This window comes from Rhinatrema bivittatum, chromosome 14 (assembly GCF_901001135.1).
Source record: "Rhinatrema bivittatum chromosome 14, aRhiBiv1.1, whole genome shotgun sequence".
NCBI lineage: Eukaryota > Metazoa > Chordata > Amphibia > Gymnophiona > Rhinatrematidae > Rhinatrema > Rhinatrema bivittatum.
The window spans coordinates 14,159,180-14,185,430 of record NC_042628.1 but is presented as its reverse complement, the minus strand read 5'-3'; the positions used below and the strand labels follow the sequence as shown (position 1 = coordinate 14,185,430).

Sequence of the window (26,251 nt, the reverse complement as noted above, 5' to 3'; positions counted from 1 at the left end):
TAATTGATTATTATTAATGGCTGAAACTATCAGAAGCTATGAATGCTACCTCCGAACCTTGGCAGGCCCAGGAAACAAAATCCAGATCTCGGACTTCAACCTGGGTCTTCCACATTGCAGTGCAAAGCCTTCCACGAAGCCAGCCTGCTAAGAACCATTTTACATGGTATTCCTGCACTGCTCCACTTGGGTTATGTCTCAGCAGTGGTGCCCTCCTCCTCCTATATTTGACTGGTATCTCTCTTAATACTTGTTCATTCATTTTTGTCTAATTAAAAGTTCACCGATATGTTTCTTTGGACCAATTTAACCTTTATTGCTATCTTGTTAGCTGTTGCATAGCCCAATATCATTGGAGGGTGTATTTTCTTTGGTGAGCTATGGTATTTTAGAATTAAATTGGGGATGGAAAAGAGAGCTAATTAAAGTTTTACTTAGGCAATACAATATATAATCCTACTCTAGATCCTGAGGATGAACACTTTCTCGAGAAACAGCATGTAGCAAACCGAATGCATCAAATAAGCAAGCGACTTCCACCTTAAAGACCCTCAAAAGTGCATGAGGTGGAATAGTAGGGATTTTTTTTTTTAATCAATTTCTAAAATTTGCAGGCCATTCAGAGTACAGAGAAAATATGTATGAAATTGCATCTCCAGTTTTGAATTTCTACAGTTTGATCATACTAATTCGACACTAATCTCCCGAGTAAATAACGTGGTAAGGACCGAGGTAGGGGAAAAGGCAGATGGCTCAGATGGAATTACCCACAACAAAATACCTGCTGCCGATTGTATACTTGGCGGTGCAGAGGCCTGTGGTGACGAAACAGTGCAATTCACCTCCAGGTATGATCGGGGTGTTCTGAGGTGAGGAACTCTGCCTTTATAAATACCACTAATCCTGCAAATCCCAGCATCTGTACTCTTATCCTCACTGGAGGGACCATGACGCTCATAAACTTCATCTTGCAAAACTTGAGTATAAACTCGTTGCTATGTTTTGTGACAAGTTTAGCAGCCTTCCTTTACTTTTGGAAAGGCTCCAGGAAATCAGCGGTCAGAATGCCCCCGGGTCCGTCTCCCCTCCCTATCATCGGGAACCTGAACGTGGTGGACCTGAAGAAACCCCACCAGTCTCTGATGGAGGTAATTAGAAATAAGGAAGCGTAATCTGGCTCCGATTATTGGCTCATTCCAAAATCCATTTCAGGGAGGGCAGCTGTCCAGAAAGTTTCTGCAGAGTTGCTAATTTAAATTCCTCGCAGACGGTGGTAACATTTATTGACCCATCATGCAAATTATTCAGAGACGATGCTGTACAGGAACTCTGAAGACCACACAGGTTCCTGTTTCAGATGTTACTCGGTCTCTTCCTCTAAATGCTTTTTTTAAATTTAGATTTATATTCTGCTTTTCAGGCACTTCACCTTCAGGTATTGTAGGTATTTCTCTGTTCGCAGGGGGCTCACAGTCTAAGCTTGCAAGGGGCATGCGGTCTCAAAAGCTCCTGTACATCATAATCCGGTTTTCTCTGGAATACTCCGCAACAAAAAATGGTGTGAAACATTTTAAGTAGATGGAAAGTGATACTGAGTGGCTTGGGATGCACCTTTCAGATTTCCAAAAAGGTTTCTGTATCTACCGCTGCAGGCATGTTTTTGTTACAATGGGTATTAAATGTTCTGAGTAAAGATCCACTACTTGTCTCCAGAAGCCTAGCAAGGATTTTAATTCATGACCACTAACCAGGACTTAATATGTAGACAAAAGGAAGTGGAGCGGGGGCGAAGGGGACTAGAGCCAGCGCTAGGTGTGAACTCTCTCTCTCTCTTTCTCCAAACATACAGACCAGAGCACTCTCTTCACATGCTTCCTCTTCCATCCCCAGCCACTCTTCACCCACCAGTGCTCAATGAGGGGGTCAGGATGGAGGATCAGCGGGGTATGGATAAAGAGGATGGGGCTCTTTTTTGCTACCATCCTCATCTCTGCCCTGGTGATCCTGGTCCTCTATCCCCAGCCCCCACCGCCTGTGATTACCCCCGTGATCCTTGTTTCCCTGTAGTCTCTGTTCCTATCCAGTGGTCCTAGAGCCTCCCAAATCACTTCCTCAATCCCTGGTGATCCTCAAGTACCCTCCCCCCAAACCTAATGGTCACTAATTCCCCCTCCCCAATAACTCTTCTTCTCTCTCCTTGACAACTAAGGCACAGGCCTCCTCTTCTTTGTGGGACAGGGCAGACTGGCTTGCACCAACTGCTCCAAGCTTCCTTGGATGGAGTAGGAGGAACAGGGAATTCAAGAGCGTCCTGCTGTTTCCCTCTTCGATGCAGAGCAGCATTGCCTGCGCTCTTCACTCACTCTCTGCTCTCTTCCTCTCCCTCCCTCCCCTGGTTGCCTCTCTCAACGACTAACCTACCACTCTGCTCATCCCACAGTCCCGCTGATCCCCTCACTGCTACCCACAGCTCCATCAATCCCATCACTCATTCTTTTGCCCCCCACAAATCCCCCCTCCCGCAGTCCCTTGCTCCTCGTTCCACCGTCACATCCCCTCTGTTCTCCCCTTACCTCCAGTATGGTCACCAGTGGCAGAGGCAGTGGGCGCTGGGAAGCCAGAATGATAAGGCACCAGGAAGCGGACAGACCTGTAGTGGCAGCAGCACTGGGGTTGACAGGAGTCCACCCTCTGTCCCATCGACCTTGGCCTTTTCTCCTTTATTGCCTCCTCACTTGTGCCGGCAAATCACACAAAAAAAAAAAATCAAGGTCATGTGACTGCTCCCATCTCCTACTTCTCTGCTCTGCTTCCTCTGCAGACCGGGGGACCAGAAATGATCCATGCCCCTACCGGCCCTGCGCCTTTCTCGCAGAGAGCCAGAAATGATTTACACCCCCGGCTCTGCCCCACTTCCTCAGACCCTAGAGAAAATGTGGCAGAACAGGGTTCTGGTTCATGCTACCAGAAATTAAGCCCTGGGAAACAAGACACACAAGGGGATTGAATTAACACAAGTCTGAAACTTGTAAGCAGTGGCGCCAATCATCCAAGCCAGGACTGAAACCTTAATGATTGGCAGTCCTGCTCACGTTTCAAACTTTCTGTGCCTTTTCTTTGCTCTGCAATATTTGCTTCAGGATCACCCCCCCCCCCCTCCCGAAGAGGTAGGGAGGAAGAACAGGAGGAAGTGGATGAGGGAGCAGAGTGGCTGCTCTCTGCCTCCTCCAGACTCACCCTCTGCCCTGAAGGTTACCTGGAGGGGAGGGGCTGGAGCCCAGCACCCCTGCTGTTCTCTCTCTCTTATGTCTGAAAAGAAGTGGGGGGAATGCCCCTCTGAGCCCATTCCCCCACAAATTAAACCCTGCTACCACCGCAGTATACAGATTCGCAAAAGCCACAAATAAGTTAGGAAAACCCACCAGTAAGCAAAAGAATGTATTTCTGATCCATTTGAAGGAAGGTTGAATGAGGACAAGTCCTGTATTAATGACACCGTCATAAACTTCGTTATTTTTGGGGTTGTTTGTTTTTTTTATACCTTTAAGCTGTCTGAGAAATATGGCGATGTGTTTACCGTGCATTTCGGACCCAAGAAAATGGTGGTGCTAGCTGGGTATGAGACAGTGAAGGATGCCCTCGTCAATCATGCAGACGACTTTGGAGAAAGAGCACATATCCCAATCTTTCACCGAATGACCAGAGGAAACGGTAACGCACCTGTTCTCCAATTTGTGCCAAGTGCTCAGATGTCAGCTTTACTCGGCTCTCTCTCTCTGTCTTTGAAGCCTGTTTGTTCTCCTGAGCTGTTGATTTTCTCTTGCAAACTTTCACCTATAATCTGCTGCCAGTAAGACCTGTTGCCTTAGCTATAGCTCTTAGTTTATAATAATAATAATTTTATAAGAGGGAGCAGCTTCAGATGGGCCTGATTTTACCAAGCATCTTTCCTACATGCAGAGAATGATGAGGTCCATATTCAAAAGCATTTAGCCGGCTAACTCAGCCGTTAGCAGCTAAATTCATATTTGGGCACATATCCAGCTAAACTCTCGCCACCCAATAAGTTAGTTGGCCAGAATTTAGCTGGCAACGTTAGGGGCGTTCGAGGGTGTAACTAGGAGGAGTTGAGTTAGCCGGCTACTTTAACTGGCTAATTTCAATATTCAGATTTAGCAAGATGACTTAGCCAGCTAAGTCTGATTGGGCCAAAGAACTGCCCTAAAGTTAGAAGGCTGTAGTGAGCTCAAATTTTAAGATAGCCGGCTATATTCAGTTTCACTATTGAATATACCTCCGAAGCCAGCCGATAAGTTTATCCAGCTAACTTTGCTAACGGGACTATATTTGAATATGGACCTCGAAAAATCCAGTTACGTGTGTATAATGTTAGGGTACCCTGACTAGTAAGGGGGCAGTAAATGCAAATTAGACTTGGAATGTTTTCTCCAGTCAATTAAAGATTACGTTCAGCAGACACCTAGCCTGGAGCTTATTTCAAAAGTGTCCAAAGCACTAAGTTGAGAGGGGGATATGAAATCAGTGGGAAAGTCCCCCAGTAGCTGTGAATGCAGGCTCACGGCGGCGTAGAAAATGGAGGCTGCTTCCGACTGAGCTGGAGGCTCAAACTGCAAAGGTTTCCTCTCCCCCCGTAGGGAGCTGCCCTGTCTGTGGCACAAGACATTTCAGCATTAGAACTCTTTACCACTTGACGTTCACGTAACTATAAAGCTGAGGCCAATGTTCCTGTCTCAAAATAGAGCCTAGAACAGAGGTTCCCAAACCTAGCCTGGGAATTTGCATGCACTGCCTCCATAGCCTGCAAATGTTATCTCATGCATATACATTGTGGATAACCTGACTGCCTGGGGGTCCTCCAGGACACGTTTGGGAAGCACTGGCCTGGAATATATTAATTCCACTCCACTAAATAATTTCCAGTGTGTAGGAAAATTATTTCTTCTGTGCCAGACGCGAGCCCGGAGTGCAGATTAACATGGACATAGGCTGGGCTTAATGGCTCTCTGGCCTTCCTTCAACCTAATCTACTCTGTACAATATAAAAACAACAACTTGTTTAGACATTTTTCAGATATTAAACAAACCCATAGGCCCCCGAGCCCTTTGTTTTAATATTTCATATTTATAACCCAGGTGATCTAAAGATCTCTCCAGTTTACAAAGGAATATTCATATATAAATACAGACAGCAGAAGGAAAACAACATACAGCAAACGTGTCAAAGCCCAAACATATATACTGCCCTTCTTTAAGAGAAAATAAACTCAATTATTGACACATGCCCAGCCTATAATGACCCTAGGTCAAACACAGAGCTGCCCTGACAAAAGCAGCAGCTAAATATCAAAAGCTTTGAGCTGCTTCCTGAAACTCCCAAGAGATGTTGCATTCTTGAGATCCTCTGGAAGCCTTTTCCAGAGGAGGGAGCCAGTGACATCACGAGCCTCACCAAGTCGCACCAGTTTGACTGAAGGTACATGGAAAAGACTGCGAGAAGATGAAATGGAGCGTGCGACCAAGGCGAGAGATTTTTAATATGTGAAAACATCGAGGGACTAAATATCAACACTAGGACTTTGAATTAAATTAATGTTAAGACTTAATCTTAAATGATTTTGTGAAAACAAGGCCCGTCTCGTCACAGTGAGTAGAACTGGCGAGTGTCTCTTGATGAGAAATTGGTAGCGCACCTCAGGCTGCTGGGAGGAGGAACATGGTTACCCCGTGTCTCTGTTTAGGGGAGTAACTGCCGCTCTGTGCAGGTTCCCCCAGGCCTCTGTCGCTCCGCCCTGGTTACTCCCCATAATTATGTTAAGGGTAATAAAATATTTACAATCGGACAATGCTGCTCGAAAGGGCTTTTCTTTGGGTCTTGGCTGTAGAAGCAGTCCTGTGCTTTTCCCCTGATGTCTGCGCTATCAGTCCTGTTGAACGCCTGCTGTTGCTCTTTCTACCTCTGTCTCTAGGCATAGCCTTTAGCCACGGGGAGTCCTGGAAAATCATCCGGAGATTTGCCCTATCCACGCTCAGGGATTTTGGGATGGGAAAGAAAACCATCGAGGCCAGGATCCTGGATGAGCTGCAGCCCCTCATTGAATATTTTGACTCTCATCAGGGTGAGTTTTGTTCTGGTTTCTGCTGGCAGCTGAGGCACATTTTATGATCCACACGATACAAGGAGAAGAGCTGAAACCTGGTGCTGGGGCTCTTAAATCTGCTTTCCCTACAGGGTCCCCCCTTTCTTTCTCGCTTTCAGACCCTTCTCCTTCCCAGTCATTTTAAAAGCAGTTTGGTGCTCATTGGTCCTCAGTTCTTCAGGATCTTCTCGGCCTTTCCACTTCTTGTCTGGGTCTCGCTTGTCTAACACAGCAGCGATGGGAGTGGAGCTCACTCACGCTGATGTGGCCAGTTCAGTTTTTCATGCATAATTTAGCACCGGCAACCTCTCTATCCACCCCCTACACCCTCCATCTCCCCCTCCCCGCAAGGACCCTCTTTGTATTTCTGTCTCCCTCACCCACAAACTTCTCTTCTGCCCTCCCAATGCCTTCTCTCCACAGCTCCCACTCCTTGAACCACCAAGGACTGTACGGTCATTCTGTCTTCAGACTCTGCAGGCTCATGGGTTAGGCTGTAAGCTCCATGGAGCAGGGACCATCCCTTATGTGTATCAGTACAGCGATGGGTATGCTTAGTAGTGCTTGAAGTAGTCTGGAACTGGGCTATAGGTTGCCGAGGGCAATACCTTTGCAGTAGCCCTGAATGTTCAGAGACATGATGACAACATTTTAAGCCTTTCCTAAGCTATCAATTACTTCATTGTGACATATGTTACATTTTTAAATAGTTACAGTTACTGGATGTGCTCAGAAACAATGTAACTGGTTATCATAACAGTTCTAGCCACAAATCAGCCCATTCAGGTGGACGTGACATGTATGTTCATATCGGGTGGATATTTCATGGACCCCGACACAGGAACTCAAGAACCATATGATCCAGAATGGATTCAGGACACAACACTTCAGTTTTTGTTGAATCTGCTGATACAGTTAAGAAATAGGAATTCTAAGAATATAAGATGCACCATGCTGCTCAGATCATAGGTCCATTGAGACCAATATCCTGTCTCCGACCATGGCTAGTCTGGGTCTCCTGGAGAGGTGGTAAAGGGGAGATGTATTCCTTGTTGATCACTCCCAATAGTGAGAGGTGATTGTCCCCTGTAAAGTGTTTCTCCCTCGCTGGGACTTGAGTGTGTTTTCCACATTACAAATGCTGGATAAAAGCATCGATCCTGGTTCCATCATGAAAACATCCTGGTATTCCCCTTCCTCTGTCACCTACACAACATTCTTTGAAATAATTGAAATGCTACCAAACATTACCCGTTTCTTTGCCCCAGTAATTCATTAAGGGCCTATCTATCTTTTCCGCACATTTAAGGGGGTCTGATCAAGGTATATCTTCTCTGGGCTTATTTCGTGCTTTTCCACAACAAATGCTCAAAGCATGTTAAAACAACTAAATACAAATAAAAAAAATACAGCATAATACATGAAAGAAGACATCATATAGCATTAAAATATAAACATTTTTTTTAAAAACTACTCCCCAACACCTGACTCCTGCAACATAATCCATCATAAAATACAGCTTAGCTGTAAGAAATGCTATTTGAACAGTTATATTTTGGATTTTGACATCTTAGGTTTATGAAGCTGTAAATTTGTTTTAAATGTCTGCCATGTAGGTAAACCATTTGACACAAAGGTTATTGTGAACAGCGCTGTGTCCAACGTCATCTGCTCCATTTTATTTGGAGGAAGGTTTGCCTATGAAGATCCCACATTTTTAACTCTGTTGACATTGTTAAGTGAAAACGCCAAGCTGCTGGGAACTCCTTTGGTGCTGGTAAGGTTCATTTTACTTCCCCCTGTAATACCCGAATCTAAATTCAGTGCACCTTCTAACAAAATAAATCTTCTTGATAAAATATAAGTTTTACCATGTGCTCATTAGTTGCATAGTAATTATCGCAAAGGTGAATCAGCAATTAGAATAGAGATTGCATAACGTGTTCTGACTTTTGGATTACTCACAGCAAACTAAAAAGGATTATGTTCATTGTAGAGAGCAGTTTTGAAACTCTCTGCACAGGGACAGAGACCGTGCGTGCTTTTTACCCGCAGCTTTGCACGAATTCTCAAAACAAACGTGCAAGTCTGACTTTTGCTTTGAATCTTTGCCACGAGCACAGGTCACGCTCGGTCACGTGCACCCACGTTTTCTGCAGCAAGTGGAAAAGGCCACACGTGAACGTGGTTTTCCTCCCCCCCAGCCCTGAACACGACACCTGCCCTCGGAGGATCGAGGAACGCCATGCGCTGAGGAAAGGCCATTTTCAGACCCCTAATCTAATGCACAGAGATCATTTGGAACATCGACTGCTCCATGATCAATACCCAGCATGTTACTATCGAAACAAATAACTACTTTGCAATAGACACAAACAGTTTAAATACGTAGCATGAGGCATTAACCTTCGGATAGTGAGATTATAGCTTTTCCTCCTACCCTAAAAGACATGGTGATGTGGTCACCAATGTATTCATTCACTGTTTCTCTCCTGGGATTTTGGCTTGCTTTGGTTTTCCTCTTGCACAGATTTCTCTCTTTAAGGTGATTCCTGACCTTCTCCAGATGGAGCACTATGCATGTGAACTCTTTCATCTGGTATTCACAACCCAGGCTGTGACCGTGCCATGCTGGTTCAGACCGATGCTCCATCGAGCTCAGCTGACGCCATCCTGGGTTTAACTCCACTGCATCTAAAGCATCTGCAATTCTGAATTCTCTAAGTACAGCAAAATTACAATTTAAACATTGTTATTCTGCTTTACAAAGCTGACATGGTTTCACCAAAGCAAATTACAATTGCAAATAATAAAAAATCACCCCCTCCCCCATTAAAACCCAATTTATAAAAAACAAATCTCAATGTAACTGTAAATAAATACTGAATAAGGGGTAAAGCTAGTGCATCGAAAACGCGTGTCCAAATGCGCGACCACTGGAGCGCAATGTACTGTATCGGCCTGTAAGAAAGCCAGGTTTTCAGGGCTTTGCGAGATATCAGAGAATCAGATGCCTTTCTAAGTCCTAGATGCATGGGAGTAACACTGAGCTCTTTGCTCATCTTATGATAATACGTTCACAGACACTGGGATGTAATCATGGAGAAATATTCAGAGCATAGTCCTCTGAGTCCAGACCCCTTGGATCTAATCAGCTTTCCTTACTTGAAATGTAGAGGGATTTTGTCTCCATGGGATGCGCCAAAATTTGGATTAAAAAAAAAGTTTTTTCATCAACAGTCTGCAGAGGATCTTAATACGGATAATGTTTCAGAAACGTTCAGCCTTGTACTGGGGTAAAAAGATGAGAAGGAAGAAAGAAATGTGATGCAAGGACTGGCAGCCGGAGGGAAGAGCGATTGGGCCAGCTTGTCACGAGACTGCCATGCAGTTTCACCTCCCAGGGGTGCTTCAAAAATTGGGAAAAATCCCCCTCAAAAACCTCTGTAGTCATCGTAAATGTTGCAGTAAATTGAGCAAATGTAAAATACTTACCTGCGACCGTAATGCTTTCTGGTTTTGTTCGATAGCTGTACAACTTCTACCCGTATCTGGGATTCCTCTTTGGAGCTCAGAAGAAGGTGTTAAAGAATGTGGAACAGCAAAATGTCTTCCTGCAGGGCTTCTTCAAGGAGCACAGGAAGGAATTCAGTGCCAATAATATAACCGGCTTCATCGACGCCTACCTGCTGAAACAGGAGCAGGTATGCATTCGGAAGTGCTTTCTGCATTCATTTGCTCATTCTCTTCAGGTGATGTTGACCTGCATTTTGTAGTGAACAAGATATGGGGGGTGGGGGTGAGGGTAATCGCAGAAACAATTATTTTGAAAATTAAACACCCCCCCCCCCCCCCCCCCCCCACAATGTGTCCGGATCAACAGGGCTGCAGAAGAGCCACTGCAGCAGGAGCATTGCTAGGGGATATTTACCCCCTGACTGCTGGGTAGCTATAGACACCCTTGGAAGATCCCCCTGGCTCCACACAGGGCATCCTCTGACTGGTGATAGTTTATAAGGGGCATTGCTGGGGGATATTTACCCCCTAACTGCTGGGTAGCTATAGACACCCTTGGAAGATCCCCCTGGCTCCGCACAGGGCGTCCTCTGACTGGTGATAGTTTATAAGGGGCATTGCTGGGGGATATTTACCCCCTGACTTCTGGGTAGCTAGAGACACCCTTGGAAGATCCCCCTGGCTCCGCACAGGGCGTCCTCTGACTGGTGATAGTATATAAGGGGTATTGCTGGGGGATATTTACCCCCTAACTGCTGGGTAGCTAGAGACACCCTTGGAAGATCCCCCTGGCTCCGCACAGGGCGTCCTCTGACTGGTGATAGTTTATAAGGGGCATTGCTGGGGGATATTTACCCCCTGACTGCTGGGTAGCTATAGACCCCCTTGGAAGATCCCACTGGTTCCACACAGGGCGTCCTCTGACTGGTGATAGTATATAAGGGGCATTGCTGGGGGATATTTACCCCCTAACTGCTGGGTAGCTAGAGACACCCTTGGAAGATCCCTCTGGCTCCACCCAGGGCATCCTCTGACTGGTGACAGTATATAAGGGGCATTGCTGGGGGATATATACTCCCTGGTTCCGCAGTATATAAGGAAGGGAGCCACAGAGGCACACTGGGCTTCACCCAGTTTTTCACATGGCCCTATTCCCAGGGGCATCATCCAGGAGAGTCCTTCAGAATCAGAACATTCTTGCCCATAGCCTACTCGGACCCTTCCACCAAGAACATCTGGATGAAGCAACCCTTCAGGCCATAGGAGGTACCAGTGGAGAGGGAGGGGACTTGAATCAGAGAGCCTAAAAGGCAGAGGCCAGGAAGCAGCAGAGAAGGCATAGGAAAGCCAGGGAAAAGCCAGCGGACATTTACCTTCGGTTGCCAGGAAGGCACCGTCAGAAGGGGCAGTGCTGGGAGCAGGCCTGGTGAAGTAGGCACGGGGATATAATTTTAAAACTCTTGAGCATTCTACCTAAGGGGAAAATCCTCTAGGGAGCTGCTTGTGGGGACAAAGTGCCTACCCCATGCTAACCTCCTGCATTAGGATCCGCACCACAGCACGAGACCAGTATCATCAGTTTATCCGAGCTGTACAGACACCACAGTGGCAACGTCTTGGACAGAAAGGTAGCTTGCATGGGTGGTTTTGGTTTTCATAGCGATTAAAAACCTAGAATCAGTAATTATCAGCACTGTGCTAGGCTTACGGTTAGCATTTAAACTGGTTAAATAGTTTTAATCACCTTTACTTTCACACAGGATATACTTTTACAAGAACCCTTCAGAAAAACGTGCAGCTCTGTGTGGGCTGGTGGATCTTGCCACTAATTTTAGAAGTTTGATCTGGTCGGCTGCTTCCAAAAGAGAAAGGGAGGAGGAAGTGGAGGAGGAATGCATTATTATTATTCAATTCCGGAGAATAAACGGAAGAGCAAGTAACTTGGCTACCCAGTCAGAGCTAGTGCAGATTCCGATCAGCTATCCAGTCTGTTCTCACCATCAGGCCAGTCTCCAGTATTCATGGCTTTTAATTACTCATGTCCTATCCCGAACTGCTGCCAAATAGCCCCAAAAATTAACCAAACAGGCAAACCTGCAGAAACAGCATCCTTGATTCCTTTTCTGGGTCTGTTGCTAAACGAACACCTTCCTTCAGACGGTAGTGGTTCATACATATGCTGCAGACACTTACGGTATGTAGAGGCAGGTATAAACCTCTGTGTAATAGCTTGTAGCTTCCTTCAGGGCTGTAGCCTGCCACACTCCAAGACAGATCTCAAGCCGTAGGCTCCCCAGGCTTCTTGCTAGGATAATCCCGCCTGCAGTGATAGCTCCAGGTTTACTACACTCTCCTTCCAACCAGCCCTTGCTTTTCTGGCTATCTGCCTCACTGGCAGATTCCTGCCCCTTGCACGCTCCTTGACCCTCTGATCCTCAGCTGCTCCTTTCCCATTTTATCAAGGCCTTTTTTTCTCTTTGCTCAAACCACATCGTAATTGGCCTCACCAGGCTCCAACAGGCTTCTGAGCGTAGCATTTCAGTTTTCCTACTTGCAGTGCTTTCTGCTGCCCTGGCAAGATAACTGCACCTTATCCCTGCTCTGCTCCCTGCTGGCAGAGTCCTAAGTGTATTACGCACTACGATCCCCAAGAGTCTCTTCTTTAAAGCCACATTCTTGTCTCAATATCCAACTGAAACAATCTTCTGGGTAAGTCGGGAACTCTGGAGCTGCTGAAACAGATTCAGACTCTGGCCGTCTTCAGGGGACTCCGCTTTTTCCAACTTAGAAGCACTCTTCCTGGACAGGTGAAGAGCAGAGACCTAGCCTTGTCTTCCATGAGACGACGTCCATGTCTCCACCAACAATCTCAGGAATCCACTCTCCCCATACGAAGGAATCCTTCATACGGTACACGGATATCCAGGAAACCTCGGAGTCCTCCTTGGACTAATCCCGGAGGCCTGGGCACCCCGACCTTGGATCCTAGCCACCTCCTTCAGCACCTCGCTGTTGAGAGAGACATCCCCACGCCAGGACTTCTGCCCTTGGAGGAGACCCTGAAGAACCCTGCACTCCTTCATCTGCTGACACCTCCCACTCCCACTCCGACGTCACTCAACATGCAGGGGTCTAGTGAAACCTGATGCACTCTAGTAAGGGGCAAATTTAGGAGCCTCTTATTCTAGTATCTAAGACCAAAGCACACACACAAGAATGAACGTCCCGAGCTAAAAGTCATTCCATTGCATACTGGAGTCTGCTGATTGGTAGAAGGAGCCAGTTAATTACCTCATTTGACTGGGGATGCTATCTGTTCACAATGGGCAGGAAACAGTTTTGATTTTTTTTTCTAGCAATAAATGTGGCACGTGGTACCCTTGCTTACTTTTCCTAATAACTACATTTTAACCCATTATGTTTTGTTTTTTTTTTTGTCTTAAAGGAGTCTAAAAACTCAGATACTTACTTTCACAATGAAAACCTTCTGTATTCAACATTAGACCTTTTTGCAGCCGGCACAGAAACGACTTCTACGACTCTCCGGTGGGGTCTCCTCCTGATGATGAAGTATCCAGAGATTCAAAGTAAGGCCTGCTCTCGTCTTTAGCATTAAATAAGGAACGGGGGGGGGGGGGGGGGGGGGGTCAGGCTTCTGCAAATGCAGGCAGCCAACCAGATGGCATATTAAATGGTCCAATAGCTTGCTGACTGCCAAATCTTGGATCAGCGGGTGAGACTCTAAACCATATATATATATATATATATATATATTTATTTTTTATTTATTTATTTTTTTTAATCAGATTTGCTATGGAAAACAAAATAATAAAAAAAAAACCATCAGAATCTTTTGTGATTGCAATAAAAATACCGTTGTGGTTGAACAGGTTCTGCTGAGATTGAACTCTATCATTACTGGGTGGGTGCATATCTGCTTCCAGGTGGTGGTTTGGGGTAGTTCTTAGGACTTTTATGGTTACTTTTCCCAATATTGTGTTTCCTAGGGTACCAAATGCATTAGAGTCAGGCCGGCTCAGTGACTTAGTGGCAGGTGCTGACTTCCATAATACAAAAGGACCTGGGTCCAATTTACTGGGCATCTGGTCTCTGTTCCCCCTGGGTCAGCCAGGGCTGGAGATGCTGCAAAGGCAGTGTCCTTAGCACCTGGAGAGGTGGCCTGGGGAAGCTCCAACCACTGCTGTTTGACCTGGGAGAGGAACTGAGCTGCTTCCAGCTGAGCTGAATGCCCCTCAAGAGCAGGAAGTGGAAAATAAATAGCAAAACAAATAAGGAAATATAAAATAAAATAAATCCACTAGGACTTCTGCTTCCTTCCATTAAATTCAAAATGTGCACAACCTGGAGGTGCTTATCAATTGATGCGAGGCTTGATAATTTGGAAGCAGTGATCCCGCCAGCACATTCACACCCCTTCCAACGCCCTTGTGCTCTCACCTAGTGATTTTGTGGCACGTTAAACCTGATGAGGACTTCTGGATGTATCAGATAATTTACGACGCCTGAGTTTTATGACTCTAAGGGCTATGGAGGGAATGGTATGCACTGCCCAATGGAAATATATCATCAGAAATTCCTTTTTTTCTTTTGAACAAAGTATTTTTTGTGGAGCAAAGGAAAAACATCAGTTTCAGCAGACTCCTACGCACTGTGGTTTTTAAGTTGTGAGTTTGACTCTGTAGCTTCCAAACCAGGACATCAAAGAATCATGAATGTATTCCAGAAGCAACAGGAAAGATTCCAGCGAAGTGAATAAAATGCAGAGCTAGAGAGAAAGGGTCTGCAAGCTCTGAAGTCGGTAGGTTTGAGTTCCTGCTGATAGCATATTTTCCAGCCTAAAATAAAATGGGAGTCAGAGGTCACTGACCTGCCTGGCCCTGGAGAGCTGCTAATAAAGGCTCAGGGTGAGATGGCCCAATAGAGGCTGGTTCTGATTGCGCTTACCCAGCTAACTCTGGTCAGCCCATACACCTGTACTAAAGGTAACTGGGTAAACTTATCTGGCTAATTCTAAGATAGCCAGATATATTTAGCAGTGCAGCTAAGTAAGTTTATCCAGTTAACCAGCCCAGCCACTCAGTGGCTGAATGTGGGCTTCCTGGGCCTCAGTCCAAAAGAGCTTCCCCTATGTTTGAGCACAGAGAGGATGAAGGGCTTGCTTAGGAGGGATTAAGATTTTTGACCAACAGCTTCATACACTACTCATCACATGAAATCAGGAGAAATGAATTAAAGCAAGGTCTCTTGTAACAGCATCGAGACCCTACAGGTTTGTACTGTGCTTGGACACTTCCTGGGGTTTCTCGGCATCTAGTCTAATCACTCATGAGGTACCTGTGCCAGACACACACCTGAAAGACTTTGTAGTGACTTGAGAAATAAACACTTTGCAGTGTCCCAGTGCTATAGGATCATTTTCTCCTGACAGCTTTAAAACATGTGATAATGATGTGAGTATTATCTATTTGTCATGCTTTTCTATTACTATAGGGTATGATTAGTACTATGAATATTATTTTATACAGCAATTTCATTTTATATTTATAAAGGTGATTAAATAAGAAACTAAACTAATATATGGTCCTATTTCACTTTCTCTCCCCCCCCCCCCCCTCCAAAGAACGGGCTCAGAAAGAAATTGACACTGTTATTAAACCAGGGCAGGTACCCAAAGTGGAGGATCGGAGAAATATGCCCTACACTGATGCAGTGGTGCATGAAGTACAAAGGTTCGCCAACATTATTCCAATGAGCGTATCACGGGCAACCTCCACCGAGGTGCACTTCAGAGGTTACTGTATCCCAAAGGTAGGGCATTGTTTCGTTTGAGAAAAACTTGACTGCCTGATGTATACTCAGAATTGGTTTTTATTATCTAGCAACTTCAGGCCCTGAAGTTAAAGGCTTCTGGGTAGATTCTAATCTAAAGGCCAAGTACTGGGAACAGCAGTCCTATGCCAGCTACCCTGGGTCAGCCAGGGCCGACGATGCTGCGGAGGCAGCAACTCCGAGGGGAGCTTCGTGTGCTCAGGGTATTAGGATGTGGTTAGGTGGCTATTCTAGTATTACATGATATTTTGTTAGCAGGTTTTTTACTTAGCCTCCCTTAGTGACAGTAGGTTCGGTTTAAGTTGGTTCCAGTTTGATATAGCGACGTATTTACTGTTTTGTATTAGTTTACTTTACTGATGATTAATGATGAATTGAAGATTGTTCATTGTACTGTTTTCCTCTTTGTAAACCACTTTGGCTTGTACTTTAGTGCAAGGAAGGCAATCTGGAAATGCAAATTAAATTAACATAAAACCCATCACAGAGTTTGTGGAATGTAAAAAAAGATAAATGCTGCATATGTGATTATTGATTTATCATAGTAACAACTACTCCGCAACCCCAATGAAGATTCTTACCATCATGAGCGATGGCTGCCAGCTTCTGCCTTTGCGTAGTTTTGTCACTTCATGAAGAAATGCCCCTTTCTAAATATCTGCTGGTTGGAAACCATTTTAAAAGGCTGATTCACAACAGCTAAACCCTCCCTCTAGGTCAGTCAGCTATCAGCTGTGCCTCCATGGGCCCCCATCTCGAAGTGTTATGTGTCAGCTTCCTGTCTCTGTCCAGCACTGTCCTATCAGTGCTAGAGGGAAATAGAAAGGCTAATGGGAAATCCTTCAAACCAGGGCTAAAGTGCCTGTGATCAACAGTTAGGTCACGCCCCTGACATGCACTAGTTGATGTACCAGACTTTAAAAAAATATATACATTTTTAACTGATTGTAGAAGATATTACTGTGCAACATCCACCTACACAATAATAACTTCTAAAATGCTTCTATTAACATTTTTCAAACCATGTTTGTGCAAAAGGGACTGTCTCTAATGAGAGAACGAAAGAGAAATGCATAATTATAAAGGTACATCACACTTGCACTACAGCACCGTCCATCTTTTGTTTCTATAGGGAATCGAAGTGGTGCCTCTTCTGACCTCAGTACTATATGACAAATCCCAGTGGGAAACTCCATATGAGTTCAACCCTTCTCACTTTCTTGATGCTAATGGAAAATTTTTGAGGAAGGATGCATTTATACCTTTTGCTGCAGGTAACTACATTTTGTATTAACATAGTAAACGATGGCAGATAAAGACCCAAATGGGCCATCCTGCCTGCTCAGCAAGTTCTTTAGGGTTGTAACAGCCACTCCATGCAGGTTACCCCCTTGCAGAAATGTTACCTCAAGTGTTACCACAGGTTACTCGTTTCTTCACCTCCATCCTCTAGCTGTGTTTATCTCCCACCCTTTTGAATTCATCCTATCTTCCGGGAGAGCATGCAATGCATCCACTGGTCTGTCCATGAAGAAATATTTCTCAACATTGTTCTCAAATCTACACTTGGAGTTTCATCTCATGAGCCCTAGTTCTGCAATTTCTTTTCCATCAGAATAGGTTTGATTCAGGTGCATCATTAACAGTTTTCAGGCATTTAAAAGTCTGGCTCTCCTCTCCTCCAGGGTATTCATATGTAGGTCCTTCAGGCTCATCTCACATGGCTTTCGGTATTGATTCTGGCACAATATACATATGTTCAAAGCCGTCAAAAGCATAAGAACAATTCAGTAATATTTTCTGATGAACACGTTCCTACAAGATATCCCACTGGGTGTTCACTTTCAAAATTACTTGAAGGGGAATAATTAGAAAGGCCAAGCCAAGATTCTTGCAATCACATTCAGCAGCATTTCCGTGGAATGGCAGAGTGGGCTAGGCTGGGTCTCACGAACCTGAGGGGATGCTTCCGGTTACACAAGCAGATAAATTATGTACAGGAGCCGCTAGGGAGCTGCTGCTGCTGCTGCTGGATCATCACATTGCAGATTGCTCCTGTGAAGCATTGAGTTTGAGTGAAGCAAGGGGGCTGAGTGACGTAGATGTCGCCTGGGCAGCTACTGACCAGAGGAAAACAAAAGTGAAGCAGACGGTGCTGCTCTGTCACTAAGGGCCGGATTTTTAAAAGGCCCGGCGACACGCATAAACCCCAGGGACGCGTGCAAGTCCCAGGGCTGGCAAAAAAAGGGGCGGGGTCAGGCTCCCAGCACAGTGGCTGAAGTAAGTTCGGAGATCATAAAAAAAGCAAAGGAAAAGGTAGGAGGGAAAGGGCGGTGGAGGTAGGGGAAGGAAAGGTGGGATGGGGCTAGGGAACGGGGGAAGGCAGCACGGCTTGGCACATGCACATGTTATAAAATCGGGTGTACATGTGCGCGTGCGCACCTTTTAAAATCTACCCCTAAGTTCCCAACGCCTAGAAAAGCACAAGCTTCTGTCACATTTAAAGAAAAAAAGGTTTGTGGATTACCAAACATTTGTGAGTGACTGCTGCCAAGCGGCATTTGCTGCTCGTCCCTGATGCAGAGCTGCCTGCTTACCCAAATTCTGGGGGGGAGGCTTTTTAGCCAGCCCTGATTTTGAAATTACACCCCAAAGCTTGCTGGCATTTGTGGTCCCCGATGCCGAACTCCGCGCTGCAAGTCCCATAATGCATCAGAATGGGCCTGTAAACCAAATCCAGCACTGGCCTGAAATCTGCCTCCTGGAACTGCAGCTCTGCTCACGTATTCCGGCACAAATTACCGTTGTGCATTAAACTCGCTGTTTGTGTGTGTGTGTGTGGCGTTATGGGCTGAACGTCCCCAGTCACCCGAGCCGCCAGCAATGCCGCTAGGGATGGCAGCTGATGCCCTTCCTGCTGATTCACCACTTGGTCGTCTTCTCTAACTCTTACCTCTGCAACAGATGCGCCGGTCCCCCATAGTCTTTAAGCGAATGCTGGTTGCAAAGAATCAAAAAACGCCCCACGCACTGCGCGCTCATTCCTGGCGAAACCCGTGCTGAACTCTGTTTGTTCACGTCCACAGGAAGAAGAATTTGCGTGGGGGAAAGTCTGGCCAAAATGGAGCTCTTTTTGTTTTTCACAGGCTTACTGCAAAGATTTACTTTTCAACCCCCTTCAGGGGTCACGGAGTCGGATTTGGATCTTACCGCCGACGTTGGCTTCCTCTTGAGCCCCATGCCTCACTCCGTCTGCGCCGTCGCCCGGGCCTGAAAGGAATGCTGGCCACAGGCTGCGACCGCTGGCCCGAATTAAAGTGACGCCCCTGCCTCAAAAAGGACTTTTCCTTATTTGGTGTTGGGGGGGGGGGGGGGGGGGGGAGGGAAATATTTCTTGAACAAGGCCTTAAGAGTAGCGCCCGTAAGGGAAGGAGGCTTAACTGCATTTTCAAAGCTGTAGTGATTAGGCATCTTAGCAGTTATAGGATGGGGATGGGAGGTTACTGTCTGTTACCAACACTCAGGATACAGAAGGAAAAGCCAGCATGCAAACTGCAGGCAACGTCCCTTCAAGCTGGAATGTAGGACATGTACTTTGTTGTGGTTTTTTTTTAAGGTTGCAGCAAGGATAACGCTACCAAACTTTGTATCCAAAAAGCCCCAAATCCTGGAACTTAGGCTTTTAAATGTTTACAGCTAATCAAACTTACGTTGTATCACTAAATACATTCTGTGTTACTCTTCTTTTGTGCTCGTTTTCATTTTAAGCTTAGGGAGCGTTTGATGGTGCAAAAGCTCTAGCACCTCTGCTCAGCACCTGTGACTTGCGGCAACAAGCATCTCCCCTCTTCTACTAAAACTTTGACACATGCCACGTGACTTTACCACCCGTCAGAGGTTTCCTCCACTCAAGTTAAGCTGCACCCCTGGCAAAGGCTGCCTTCACTATTACTGCTTGGTAAAAGGGCACTAAAATTAATGCTACTGTCAACCACCACACGATTGTAGCCATGGTAAATGTGCAAATGTACTATTCACACCTTAGTTGTTTCATACCCAGAACTCAAACTCATGTGAATTACCACAGGGTACACACCACAGACAGCAGCACATGTGGTTGGACAGCACCTATGCCCTTGTGTGCGAAACAGAGGACAACACGCACAACCATGAAGATCATGGTACCATCTGCATCGGACACACTTCACAACACCTTCTAGAGAGGCTTCAAACAAGTTTTAACCTCATTTTAGGATGGGTAAAGGCTGATCTGGAGTTAGCTTCCAAAGCCACATGAAACGGTATGAGAAAAACACTCCTTGTGGCTTCCAAATAAAGTCAGCCCTTCAGAGGATAAGAACATGTAGAGTTAAGGTTCACAGTGCTGTAGCAAGACATAGAGCCTAGACCAAGGCACTCCTGAGCAACTTCCCTATGACATTCCCCGCTCTTATGCACTTCTTATGGTCTTTTAGGCCAGTGTCCTAAAGTGCCATAAGATGGGTCATTAACAGGTGCTAATTGGCTCCTGTTACCTGTTAATGACCCATGCTAGTGGCAGGCTGCAGCAAGGGCGTTGCCCAGATCCTTTTGGAAGGAACATCTCTCACATTAAAGTTAGTGCATTAATGTTACGATTAACACAAACGCCCTAAACTAGATCTCACCACGGTGTACTCAAGTGCACAAACACTTGCACATTTTATCACGTTATTTCACTAGGTATTCACGGGTAATGAGCTAGTTTGCATAATTATGCAGCTCGTTACCCAGTTTGCATAGATTTTGCCCCAACATTCACAATAGCTAAATAACTTGTTAAAAGCACAGATAGTGTGCATAATCGACATAATGCACATTTACTCCATCATCAGCAGCAGCACAGTTTGGGACATCAGCCTCTTTATTAAGCTACCTTTCCCCTTAATTAATTATTTATTAATTATTATTTTTATATACCAACATTGTATCTGAGATATCACACCAGTTTACATTCAGGTACTGTAGGTATTTCCCTATCCCCAGAGGGCTTACAATCTTTTTATTCCCTCCTACCTCAGGCATCCCATTGCATCGGAGGCTCGTAGTTACCCTCCAGAATTCACAAATAGGCTCTTTAATTGCTTGAAAATGTCTGTTGACTTAAATGGTCGGAGCCCAAGCAGACATTTGGTAAAGTGAAAACAGCTGCACTCAGAATTGGTGGTTTCAGGCTTCAGAGCAGGGGACCCTACCCTCGGTCCTTTAGGGCTGCAATCTGGTTGGGTTTTTTTTGGATTTCCACAATGAATATACCTGAGATGTGTTTGCAGACAATAGAGGCAGGGCATTTAAATAGATCTCATGCATATTCATTGTGGAAATCCTGAAAAACCCAACTGGGTTGTGGCTCTCAAGGACTGAGTTTGAGGACTCCTGCTTTTGAGTGATTTATAGAGTGCCATCAGCGTACATAGCACTATACAAAGGGAGAAAGAAAAGCAGTCAAAATGTACATCAAGCATAAAAAAAAAGGATGGCATTGCAAGGGAATTAACTTCAGGACGATTACCATGCATGGAAACAAAATAGGAGTAGGAAAACCATTTGTTGGATATTTTAAGTCATTCCTCAAGTGGAATAAGATATTGGACATATCTTACTCACAACCCAGTTGCACCATTTTTGTCCTGAAGCTGAAGAATTTGCAGAGAAGTCCCAGAAAAATAAGGCTGGGAACAGCCAGGACGTCCAAATTTAGCATCTCTTTGGTTTGCTGGGAAGAATCCATCCCAGTATGCCCTTAGCTTATCCCCCAAGGACGGCTGTGCTAGTGACCGAGCTCCAAGTGCAGGCCCTGCTGCCAGGGATGGGTTGTAAGAGACTCTCACTCCCCTATTATTCACCTGGGACCTTCTCCCAATTCCGAGATGTTCCAGCCATTCCAAGACTTTCTCACGCTGCCAACTATCACCAAATTCCAACGTGTATATATATATATATTTATATATATATAAATTCTCTGCTTGGTGCCGGGTGAAAGCTGGGGGGGGGGGGGAGGAGAGGGGGGTTGCTCCCACAGGCTCGGTTCTGCGCCCTTCCCACACCTGCTCACACTTCAGCGAGAACAATATCTTCCCTGCGCAGGTCTATGATGTCCTCTGCTGCCCTACATTCTGCCTTATACCTAATGGCACTGCCTGCAGCAAACAAATCAGTCTCCGCCCTGGCAAGTGGATGTCCTTTTTAGCAAAGGAAACCACTATTTCTTGAAGCGACTCGTGAAAAGACTTATGGAGGCCTCAGCCCTCTGCCCCTACTCCTGGACAGGCCGTCTATAGCAGTGCAAGTCCATGCAGGCCCGGTGGCTTTGCCAACCATTCCGCCCCTCCGCTGGGGACTTTTTTTTTTTTTTTTTAACCAGGTCACCAGCCTGAAACCCTCAAGTTGCTGCTTTTTCTCACTGCAGCCGAAGATAAAGGTGCAGGCTGCTGCTGCTTACTCCTACCTGGTACTGTTTTACTTTAGAAAATCATCATTGCATCCTTTCCTGAGAGTTTGTGTCAGCAAGTTCACCTGGTCCCATTCCCAATATATATATATATATATATATATATATATTCCCCCCCCCCACCCAGAAATGGCCCCATTTTCCTCCTGCATCAGAGAAATACAAAAACAGAGTTACCGACACGCTGCACTGGCCTTCAGACGTTCATGCAGGCTGCAATAGTGGGAGAAGCCTTTATTATCTGCGGTGCTGGAGACGAGGAAGCAGCTGCGCGGGGTTAGGTTATACCCCCAAGCACCAGATGATGGCGCTCACATCCCACCAATGAAATCTCTCTGGTTGGCTCCATTTTCTGTGGTTTTGTCCTCAGGCTTCCAATAGGCTTAACTGGGGTCAATAAGGAAATTGGGGGGAAAAGTTTTAATTAAGAAGGTGGGGATTTCTTTATACTTTTTTTTTTTTTTTGCTTTGTATTCCCAAGCGTGGGAAATCCTAAGATGTACTGGATCCAGGTGGGTTACTGATAGGGTAGATTGGCTGCACGCCCTTGGCTTTAGGTTAGGCTGGCACTGTTAATAGGTAATTATACCCTTTCTTTGTTTGTGTTTTATCTTTTAATTTTTTGTGTTTTGATGGCTGGTACTGGATTATTTTGTTGCGTGCATTTATTATGAACGTTTGATTGTTCCCTGCAGAGGTTTGTGGCTCAGCGGGCTATAAATTTTATAAGGAAATAAACCAACTTGTGATCAGGGCACGGGTAGACAGAGACCGGAGAAGACTTTTTCCAGATCATGTGATTTCTTTTATCTCCATCTTCCCAGCTTATCATTTATTGTCAGATAAATGCCACCTTGTGTATGTTGGAGGGGAGGGGAACAGAGGCAGTGCGGAGAACGTGAAGGCTCCTTTAGCCACTCGGTACAGCTGTGTCCTTGTGTGGGGGGTGAATTATGTGGATTTCATGCACAGGCAACAGGAGTCTTTGATGCCAAACATAGAACTTTATTCTCCTTTCTTGTGCAGATACAGAGACCCAGTAAATGTCAGCAGATGACGACCAAAAACACCCAATCCAGTCTGCCCAGTAGCAACTGTAGGCGCAGCAAGCCAAGGCCGACCAAATTACCCCAGGGAACCCAAGCCCCATGCCTGCTGTGTCCCCTTTAGGGTTGCACCTGCTGCTCTGTGCAGGTTGCCCCCAGGAAGGACACCGCACCCATATCACTGCTGCCCCGGGCTTCAGTACCATTCTCTTACCACTAAGGATCTTTTGTGTTTATCCCATGCTTCTGTGAAGTCTGGCACTGTTACAGGGCAACATCTCATAGCGAGATAACTCCTGCCTGCCTCCTCCGATCACGCTCGCTGCTTTGCTGAAGACCTGGTCAGGATCCCAGGCAGGATTTTACCTGAATACCACAAGTACTGGTGACCATATTTCCCAGTTTGCGTCTGAGTGCGACTGCGGAAGATGCTTCAGTTCGTACACCCCTCACTGGCACGCTGCATCGTCTCCCCCCGATTTCTGTCCACAAGATCCTGGAAAACAGGAGCGGTAGCTTCCTCCTTCGACATTCATGCTTTTATTGTTCATTTGTTCGGATCACTTCCTTTTATCTCCTCACCCGAAAAATAAGCCAGGCCTGGGCGCTGCTCTACGAGGAACATCCCCCTCAGCCGCAGGACAGGGCAGAGGCCGGCAACGCCGTAGCTGAGAAAGGAGAATACGCTCTCCTCTTCCTGGCCCACTGGGAGGCTGTTTCCTCCCTTCACCCAGATCAGAGCGAGGCAGCGCCTACTCCCGCTCTTCTGAGCCCGAGGGGACACCAACTTTATCTTCCCCTGCTGGGCCTGGAAGTGATGCTGCCTATGGGGAGCAGGGCAAACAGTGCAAATACAAGGACTCCCCCTCCCTGCATTTGGTGAAGTAAGAGCACAGACCCTCCCTCAAATACAGAATGAATGGCCACAAATTGCAAACAAAAATCACATTTCTCTTTGCTCTGCTGTCCACGCCAGGCTCACCCCTCCCCTTCCTGTTCCCTGCCGTTGCCTGGGCAGGGCGGGGCTGGACCAGGTAGCAGGGGGGGGGGGGGGTTTCTCTCGGTTAACTGGGATTCAGGGCACCGGCCTAGAGAGTCACGAGCAGCGTGGCACACCTCCGTGGTCAGGCAGTGGGACCTCTGCCATGCAGGGGCTGGGGCACCTGCCTCTTTTGCCCCCATAGGTTAAAGTGGCCCTGCAGATCGTCCCCACAAATCAAACTCCAAAATGACATCGGGGTAGTCTGAACAAATGACCGCATGCCAGGAGACCAAACGTTGTTGAATGAGCTGTTAAAAGTCCCCAGAAACCTGACCCCGTGTGGTGTTCACTTATGGAACGGGTTTCCAGAAAACGTGGTGGTTTCAATGATCCGTGATTGCTGAGTTACTCTTTTCAGATCTAAGCTAGAGGCGAGGAGCCTGCATTTATACAACAGACTATCCAAGACACGAGGATATCAGAGACTCGTTTTTAGGGGCCGCGGAGCAAAAATATCTTAGCAAATTGTCAACCAGATGCCTACAAATTCAAAATGCCTACAAAAATGTACAAACGAAAGAAGGCAGTACAAAGAGGTGCCAATAAAACCAAAGACACTTTGTCAAGAAATGCAAATAGTTCTGAGAGATCTTTACTACAAATGCTGACAGAGAAGTTTTGGGGTGACCGTGAACTGCAGGGGCACAGCTACGACAGCAGTTGCAGGATTTTTCGGGCCCTTTCCAGCTTCTCCAGGAGCGCGCCGTCTTCAGAGTCTGCGCCATCTTCGTCTTTCTTCATGATGGCTTCTGCTTTCTGTACGGTGAGCTCGCGGGCGCCGCCCTGCAGGCCCTCCAGGTACTCCAACAGAATGGAAAAGTATTTATCTGGAACCTAAGAGAATACAACAGAGGAAGCAAAGACAAGTGAGGACAAACCACATCCATGTAAGAAACATAAAAAATTGCCATGCTGAGTCAGACCAAGGGTCCATCAAGCCCAGCATCCTGTTTCCAACAGAGGCCAATCCAGGCCACAAGAACCTGGCAATTACCCAAACACTAAGAAGATCCCATGCTACTGATGCAATTAATAGCAGTGGCTATTCCCTAAGTAAACTTGATTAATAGCCATTAATGGACTTCTCCTCCAAGAACTTATCCAAACCCACATTCAGAGCGCTGCTCAATTTCAGTCCCACTGAAGATGACCCCACCTTCATCAGGCCATGGCCCTTGATCCAGCTTCTCCTGACATCACCGTCTGATTGGTCCACTGGCAGGGACTGTCCCTTTCATGCCCGAAGACCAGAGAGGGGCCAATGCAACGCCAGTTTTCAAAAAATGCTCCGGAAGTGACGCAGGAAGCTATGGACTAGTGAGCACGACATTAGCGCTAGCCAAATTGGTAGAAGCTATCCTTCAAAACAAAATTGCTGGCCATATATATATCTACACATGGCTTAATGGAAGTCAACATGCTCTTAGTAAAGACAAGTCTTGCCTTACCAATCTATTAGATTTTTTTTTTGGAAGGCATTAACAAATATGTGGATAAAGTTGAGCCAGCTGATTCAGTGTATTTAGATTTTCATAAGTCATTTGAGGCATAAGTCCCTCACATGAGAGACTCCTGCAGAAATTTAAAAAGTCATGGGATAAGAGACAGTGTCATATGGTGGATTGATAACTGGTTAGAAGACAGGAAACAGAAAAACTAAATCGTTAATTCTCTAAATGGAGAAAGGTCAATAGTGAGTGCCCCAGGGATATGTACCGGGACCTGTGCTGTTTAACATATTCATCAATGATCTGGAAAAAGGATCAACGAGTAATGTGCTGAGATTTGAAGATAACATTAAATGATTAAAATCGCAACAGATTGTGAGGAATTGCATAAAGGGCCTTCTGAGACTCGGAGACTGGGCATCCAAATGGCAAATGAAATTCGATGTGGACAAGTGTAAAGTGATGCACTTAGAGAAAAATAACCCCAACCGCAGCTTCACAATGCTGGCTTCCATATTAGGAGTCACCACCAGGAAAAAGACCTCTGAGCCCATAGCTCAGTGTGCGACGGCGGTCAATAAAGCAAACAGAAGGTTAGGAATTATTTGGAAAGGAACAGAGAATATCCTAATGCCTTTATATCGCTCCATAGGGAGACCGCACCTTGAGTTCTGTTGCAGTTCTGGTCCCCACATCCGCAA

The 26,251-nt window shown here is 45.9% G+C and overlaps 2 protein-coding genes across 7 annotated transcripts in view; one reads left to right on the top strand and one right to left on the bottom strand.

The window, feature by feature from the left end:
• Nucleotides 1-947: 947 nt before the first annotated feature.
• On the top strand, nucleotides 948-18,845 carry LOC115076100 (cytochrome P450 2K1). Its single transcript, XM_029577216.1, has 9 exons — nucleotides 948-1,148; nucleotides 3,549-3,711; nucleotides 5,988-6,137; nucleotides 7,775-7,935; nucleotides 9,689-9,862; nucleotides 13,120-13,261; nucleotides 15,316-15,503; nucleotides 16,657-16,798; nucleotides 18,611-18,845. The coding sequence occupies exons 1-9, from the start codon at nucleotides 948-950 to the stop codon at nucleotides 18,796-18,798; spliced, it is 1,509 nt and encodes a 502-aa protein (XP_029433076.1). The 3' UTR covers nucleotides 18,799-18,845.
• Nucleotides 18,846-22,464: 3,619 nt separating this feature from the next.
• Nucleotides 22,465-26,251, bottom strand: part of C14H7orf50 (chromosome 14 C7orf50 homolog) — a 132,157-nt gene continuing 128,370 nt past the window's right edge. For all 6 annotated transcript variants that reach the window (XM_029577037.1, XM_029577035.1, XM_029577036.1 and 3 more), the window contains one exon: nucleotides 22,465-24,936. In XM_029577037.1, the coding sequence (XP_029432897.1) occupies nucleotides 24,751-24,936 (186 nt within the window). In that variant the 3' untranslated portion in view covers nucleotides 22,465-24,750. The remainder of the gene's footprint in view (nucleotides 24,937-26,251) is intronic.

Excerpts from the sequence above, each read along its gene's own strand:
- LOC115076100 (XM_029577216.1), top strand. The coding sequence starts at position 948 with ATGACGCTCATAAACTTCATCTTGCAAAACTTGAGTATAAACTCGTTG. Across the intron at positions 1,149-3,548 it reads CCCACCAGTCTCTGATGGAG|CTGTCTGAGAAATATGGCGA; the intron begins GTAATTAGAAAT and ends TATACCTTTAAG. Across the intron at positions 16,799-18,610 it reads ATTTATACCTTTTGCTGCAG|GAAGAAGAATTTGCGTGGGG; the intron begins GTAACTACATTT and ends TCACGTCCACAG.